The sequence below is a fragment of the Mustela nigripes genome, chromosome 4 (assembly GCF_022355385.1).
Source record: "Mustela nigripes isolate SB6536 chromosome 4, MUSNIG.SB6536, whole genome shotgun sequence".
In the NCBI taxonomy this organism is placed as follows: domain Eukaryota; kingdom Metazoa; phylum Chordata; class Mammalia; order Carnivora; family Mustelidae; genus Mustela; species Mustela nigripes.
Window position 1 is genome coordinate 112,144,793 of NC_081560.1, and position 7,223 is coordinate 112,152,015.

A 7,223-nucleotide genomic window follows, 5' to 3' on the forward strand; every position below is an offset into this window, starting at 1 on the left:
CCTGGGTGGCTCCGTGGGTTAAGCCTCTGCCTTCGGCTCGGGTCATGATCTCAGGGTCCTGGGATCGGGTCCCGCATCGGGCTCTCTGCTCAGCAGGGAGCCTGCTTCCCTCTCTCTCTCTCTGCCTCCCTCTCCATCTACTTGTGATTTCTCTCTGTCAAATAAATAAATAAAATCTTGAAAAAAAAAATAAAAATAAAAAAATAAAGAAGTAATCTAAATATCAATGAACACAGGGCTAAATAAATATTGTATCTGGATGCCTCTAACTTAAAACCACAATCCTATTTTACTAAAAATATGTAAAAGCAAGGGCGCCTGACTGGCTTAGTTGGTAGAGCATACAACTCTTGATCTCAGGGTCATGAGTTTAAGCCCCACACGGGGCACAGAGCTTAAAAAAAATTTTTTTTTAATATATATAAATATATACACACATACATAAAATTTGTGTACGAAATATGAAATCTGCTGACGGTAGCTATCTTTTGGTATTGTGACTGACTTCTTTCATTCAGTATCTTTACTTTTATACAATTTATTATTTTTCCTAAAAATTACTACTTTCTAAGTTTACTATAATACCAATGCACATTTTTGGTGGAGAAATACTTACAATATGACTTCATACAATAATATGGTTTTTTCTAAAATATTAAGATCTCCTGTCACAGTTCTATTATTTCTTTATACTGCTGAATATTGATGTCAACTCCTTCAAAACTGCAACTTTTATTGAAAAAGTGTTCATAATTAGTCAAAACAGTGTTGCTTCTTTCCATAATACAAGCTCAAGAATAACTTAAAATTTTTCAGAAATGTAAGCTGAAAACCCATTAAAAAAATAAGCAAAAACTAATTTTAGAGTCAGGTGATAATATAACGTTTACAGCCCCACATTCCAATAAATCTATGTATGGCAAATACACTTCCACTTAATAGAATAAAATAAATAAAACAATAAAAACTAAACCACTAGTATGTCATCTTAAAAACTATAAATGAAAAAAACTATCAATGAGTGACTAGAATACTTCAGTAATATTTTTTTGAAGATTTTACTTATTCATTTGACAGAGAGCAAGCACAAGAGAGCACAAGCAGAGGGAGCAGCAGAGGGACAGGAAGAAGCAGGCTCCCCGCTGAGCAAGGAGGCAGATGTGGGGCTCCATCCCAGAACCCTGGGATCATAACCTGAGCCAAAGGCAGACACTTCACTGACTGAGCAATGCAGGTGCCCCCGGTAATATTTTTCATAATAAAAAGACCATAAATTATATCTGGACTTACTTAAACACTTTATAAAATACATACTGTAAATCCTTCTAGAGGCATTTGTAGTTTTTAACAAGAGTCTCTCTTGGGGAGTTACCGGGTGGGCACTTCCTAACCTCATGTAAAACAGAGAAGCAAAGAAAGCCAATTAAATGAAACAGGAAGGAAATAATGAGGCAAAGATGGAAGAGAGCGATACCTAGCTGTATTCATAAGATACTCCTGAATCTTTATAATTTGCCTCCCTCTTCTGCTTAGGGTAGTTTAAGCTGGTTTCTTTTTCTTTCTTTCTTTCCTTTCATTCATTCATTTGAGAGAGAACACACATGCACGTCAACAGCAGAGGAGTGGTGGGCAGAGGGAGAGGGAAAGGATCTCAAGGTGACTCCACACTGAGTGCAGACCCAACACAGGATATGATCTCTTGACCCTGAGAGCATAACCTAAGCCGAAACCAAGAGTTGGATACTTAACCAACTGAGCCACACAGGCACCTCATAAGCTGGTTTCTTTTATTTGCAACCAAGGAATCCAGGATATATACAGATTACCTAGAAAAATAAAATGAAATATTCTTACAGAGAGAAATTTCAAAGAAAAGATGCCTCAGAGCTGAAGAAAAAGGAAGTTCCAAAAAACAATTAAGCAGTCAATGCGATCATATGCTATAAAAATGTAGAATAAGAAGAGTATGTACTAGATTTAGCAATATGAGGGTAACAATAGTTGTGAGGCGGAAAAGCAGATTGCAATGAATTGAACACTGAATGGGAAGATAAAGCGGATTTCAACACTGATCTAATACTAAAATTCTGCATGTATCTTCCAAAGAAAGCTTTAATATAACAAGCTCTAATAAACCATTAGAAATTTAATATTTACACAAACAACATCTACATCACTGAGGGATCTTAACACAAAATCCCTATCTACTCTGAAAATAAGAACTTTCCCTTCCTATATTGATTAAAATATTTCTTAAAATCTACTTGCTAGTGGGATGCCTAGGTGGCTCAGTCCATTGGGTGTCTGACTCTTGATTTTCGCTCAGGTCATGATCTCAGGGTTGTGGGATTAAGCCCCGCATTAGCTCCATGATGCACATGAAGCCTGCTTAAGATTCTCTCTCCCTCTCCTTTTTCTCCCTCCCCCTCAGCTCACAATGGCTCACTCTCTTAAGAAAAAAAAAAATCTACTTGCTAACATCTTCTGATCCCAGGGTTTAAAGAAAAAATCACAGAATATTTTAACAGCTAGTTACTGTCTACTGAGGTATAAAGAATTACAAAATACTATTGCAATACATATCAAACTGTATGCAACTGTAACAAATTTTAAAGATATTTACTCACCTTGTAATCCTATGGAGGAGAAAAATTGTCCTTTTACTTTCAACAGTTATATCCCGACTAAGTTTCACAAGTCTCTCATATTTGTCATGTCTTGCATCAAGTTCCTGCTGAAATGCTAACACATTATTACAACCATAAGAATGCATGTTCTATGCTGCAAGCCTATAAAACAACACCATTAGGCACAATAAAGCAACTATTATTTATTCTGTAAAAATGAGCATACCACCTCATTCATTTTTAAAGTACTGGAAATCAAAGACTACTGGTAACCAAAATACTATTTCTTTAAACACAGGTATGCTTTATGTGGGTTTTACTACTTACATCCTCACAGTAAGTTATACATATTGTAAAAAAAAAAAAAGAAAAGAAAAAAAAACCTCATCTAGTAAGCATGAGATCGCTATCACAGAATTATCACAGGACACTTACAAAAATTACTTCCAACTACCTAAGTTACATAACTTTTTTAAAAACCACCCTACCAGGGGCACCTGGGTGGCTCAGAGGGTTAAAGCCTCTGCCTTCGGCTCAGGTCATGATCCCAGGGTCCTGGGATCAAGCCCCGAATCGGGCTCTCTGCTCAGTGGGGAGCCTGCTTCCTCCTCTCTCTCTCTGCCTGCCTCTCTGCCTACTTGTGATCTCTGCCTGTCAAATAAATAAATAAAATCTTTAAAGATAAAAAAAATTAAAAAATAAAATAAAATAAAATAAAAATCACCCTACCACATGCAAAATTATCTCCCCCCAACAAAAACCTGGATTTTTTTTTTTACTAAAAGTTTATAACTTTTAAGGACATCAACTTTCTGAATTCCAAGCCCCAGTCACTGAAATACCCATAAACTACTTAACTCTTAATCACCACTTTATTTCAGAAGCATTGCCATGCCAACGACCTAGCAAACTGCCTAATCTGTAGGGAGCACAGAGATGTATTTTGCATGAATTAGAAAAACCCCAGAACTTGAATAAACTATTAATCAAATTAACAGGTTGACAAGGACCAAATACATCTGCTCTTTTATTACTGAGATAATAATTAAGCTGGTATTTTGCCTAATATATCAAGATAATCATAAGCTTTCATTATTTATTATAAATATTAATGACCTCTATGAATTAGATATTATGAATACAAAGTGAAATAAGACAATTCCTATCTTCAAGGCGCTTAGTCCAGTAAAAGACAAAGATGTAAACAAATAAAAAAATACATAATAAATATATGTAAAGGTTCAGGAAAGCACGAACCATATTTTTCTTGTTCACTACTAAAACAGGCTAGAAGAATAGATGCTCAATAAATATTTCATAACTAAACAGATGAATGGATAATGAATAAATGCAACGTCTATCCATAAATTTGCTTGAGAAAAAAATCAAAAAGGCTTCCAAGGAAGATCACTTGAGCTAGGTCATGAAAACCACAGTTCACCAGATGAACAATGCAGGAGGCAAATCAGAAGCAATTTCAAGCTTAAAGAACTATGTGTGAAAAGTCAGACAGAAACATAACAAAAGCAACATATGCTTGGAAACAAGCAGCTCTGTATAGGATACCAAAGTGTAAAGATGGGGAATAGGCGACCCAGTGCAGTTTTCACTATGCGTGGCGTTTTTATCAACGGGCTCTCTACTCAATGACAAATTGTTTCATACCTCTCAGTAATCCTGTAGATGCCGTGTTGATTTTCAAATTTTATGCCCCGGAATTACTTGAGACTCCCTTCAAAAGGTGGAACCTAATTCCTTTCGGTTTAAACCTCATTTCTCACAAACAGAATGTAGCAAAAATGACTGCATGATCATGAGGACATAAGGAGATTGTGGTTTCCTCCTCGCTCTGACTGGGGAAGCCAGATGCTGTAACGTTAGGACACCTGAGTAGCAGCACGGCGGCTCCCGGTGAAGACTGAGCGCCGGCTGCTGGCAGGCCTAACTTCCCAATTGCCTCGGATCCTCCAGCTCCGATCGAGCCTTCCAATAAGTGGGAGCTAGTCTACAGCTCAGGCCCTCTCGGGTTCCCGAATCACAGAGACCATAAGGTACAGGAGGGTGGATCCAGGATGGCAGGAAGGAGAATTTTATGCTCATCTGTTCTGAAAGGAGGAGCCACTTGAGCCAGTTAAAAGGAGGACTGCGACTAACACATATACATGCGCATACAGCTTATATACGTATGGCATCTGCGTACCATGTAGACGATGTACTGACAGATGAGTCCCCACTCTGCGCAAAGTGCTACGGTCTTCAAAAGTCTCGTGGAGGAAACAAAACCAACACATGCTTAAAAGTGAACTAATTAAATATGTGTGTGTATTTATACACCTGACTTACATACAGCGGATACGTATTTGTACGTCGGATTTCTGATGTGAAATAACTAACGTTTACCTGCAGAACTGTAATGGAGGGGGGTCAACACTTGAGTGATCGCGACTTTAATGGCAGACCCAGCACCACAGCAAACCTCCAGAAGTTTAAAAAAAAAAAAAAAAAAAGGCGCACAGGCACCTCTTCCCTTCCGACGGCTGTCTCTGTGCGTGCACAACGCGTCTAACCATCCTGCTTCCCCCGCTCCGTGCTCTGCCCCTCGCTAACTTCCATCAAGGGAACTTACATTTGAAGGCCAACATCACGGGTGAAGAGGAGTTAACATCCTTCCCTTCTCTCCTCTGGTTATGTGGGAAATTGTCATGCTTCCTTTTCCTGAACCCTCCTGAGCCTTACGTAGAGAAGGAGAAAGAAGTTGGAGAGGCTCTTCCACCACCAAGAGCGGACGCGCGTCCCGGTCGGCTACCCCTTCCTTCCGAACCGGCGCCCGCAGGGCCCTCGCCTCCGAGGCTTTCTCGGCGGACCGCAGAGCATCAGCCCTGCCTTTCTGCCCCCAAACCGAGGCTCAACTCACCCGGGCCTCCACCAGTGGCTTCCCTGGTCTGGCACAAGGTGGAGCAATTACAGAACTAAGATTAAAAAACACAACTCGAGGATTTAAAAAAAAGGGGGGGGCGAGGTGTGAACAGGACCACGTGGCCGGGAAATCAGCGGGGCCGCCCCCACCCTCGCCCCCCCGATCGTGCAAGGGGAGCGGGCATCCCTCAAGGGTGAAGAGCGGTGGAAACCCCAACAAAAAGGATGGAGGGTCTCCCCCTTGGAATAAATAACGCCCCGCACCGCTGGGGACGCCACCTTCTTTGCTGCTCATGTCGTCAGGGCCTACGGCGAGGTGAGCGGAGACTGAGAGCCTCGGAGCCAGAGGAGTGCGTAAGGCGCTAGCCGGAGAGCCCGCCGAGAACCCCTTCGCAGCCGGCCGACGTCGACGCCCTGGCCGGAAACGCGCGGCCGCAACCACTCACGCCTCTCCCTCCGCCCTCGCACACTTCCGGCCTGCGTCCCGGCCCCGCCGCCCCTGGCTCCGCCCCGCGCGCGGCCCGAGGACCTCGCGCCCACGCGCCGATTCATGCCTGCCCTTTGCTGTGCCTGAAGACAGGGCGACTCCACACGCTTCACTGCACGGTCTGTTAATAAAACAGATGATGGAGGCGAGGCCTGTGTGAAGGTAGAAAAGCGGCGGAAGATGTACGTGTTTTGTTTTGTTTTGTTTTTCTCTCAAGGCACCTTTGGAACACCCCCATGTTCGCTCAGCGTGGACCCAGCCTTCCGCGCGGGGAGTCTTGGGGGTTGTAGTTCGCTTGCCGGAGCCGGCCTTTTGGCTCCCGGACCAGGCTGAGGAAGAAGCGGGCCCTCGGTCGCCTACGGGAAGGTCTTCTCCGGCTCGAGGCCGAACCCGACGGAGCTGGGAGTTTACATTTCCCATTCCTGGCGGTGACGCTAGCAGGTGAAGGAATGGGGATATGCAAATCAGTAAGTGGATGGCATTAGCGGAGTTCTGACGAAGGTAAAGCCCGCCCTCTCTGGTCCTCCCCCTGTCCCCCCGCACCCCTGCTCTCCCCTGCCGGTCTCAGCCCGCGTTCCCCACTCTGCGGCTCCTTCTCCGTTGGGTTTCGCTTTCCTCTGTTTCTCCTGGCTCCGTCTCGGCCTGGGTGGGCGACTTGAGGATAGCTGACCTCCGTCCTCAGTTTTCTGATCTGTGAAATAGGGATAGAAGACCTGCGTCCTAGGCTTATTCGGGGACCAAGTGAGTTAATACTGAGGCTCCCTGAAGAGTGTCCTTTCGCAAGGCAAATGTTCAATTAAATATTAGCTTTCGGGGTGCCTGGGTGGCTGAGTGGTTTAAATGGTTTAAGCCTCTGCTGTCGGCTCAGGTCATGACCTCAGGGTCCTGGGATCCAGCCCCACATGGGGCTCTCTGCTCAGCAGGGAGCCTGCTTCCCTTCCTCTCTCTCTGCCTGCCTATTTGTGATCTCTGTCAAATAAATAAAATCTTTAAAAAAAAAAAAAAAGAAGTAATCTGGGGCGCCTGGGTGGCTCAGTGGTTTAAGCCGCTGCCTTCGGCTCGGGTCATGATCTCAGGGTCCTGGGATCCGGTCCCGCATCGGGCTCTCGGCTCAGCAGGGAGCCTGCTTCCCTCTCTCTCTCTGCCTGCCTCTCTGCCTGCCTGTGATCTGTGTCTGTCAAATAAGTAATTTA

At 43.7% G+C, this 7,223-nt stretch overlaps 1 protein-coding gene across 5 annotated transcripts in view; it reads right to left on the minus strand.

Annotated features, from left to right (window-relative positions):
- The window catches only part of TSNAX (translin associated factor X), a 35,226-nt gene extending 29,192 nt beyond the window's left edge, over nucleotides 1-6,034 (minus strand). Inside the window, exons 1-4 of one of the 5 annotated variants that reach the window (XM_059397322.1) lie at nucleotides 5,823-6,032; nucleotides 5,542-5,569; nucleotides 5,254-5,358; nucleotides 2,628-2,742 (exon numbers count right to left, since the gene is read on the minus strand). In XM_059397322.1, the coding sequence (XP_059253305.1) occupies nucleotides 2,628-2,742; nucleotides 5,254-5,269 (131 nt within the window). In that variant the 5' untranslated portion in view covers nucleotides 5,270-5,358; nucleotides 5,542-5,569; nucleotides 5,823-6,032. Of the gene's footprint in view, nucleotides 1-2,627; nucleotides 2,743-5,253; nucleotides 5,359-5,541; nucleotides 5,597-5,807 lie in introns of all 5 variants that reach the window. The other 4 variants (XM_059397323.1, XR_009403911.1, XM_059397319.1 and 1 more) reach the window with 4 other exon arrangements.
- Nucleotides 6,035-7,223: the final 1,189 nt, after the last annotated feature.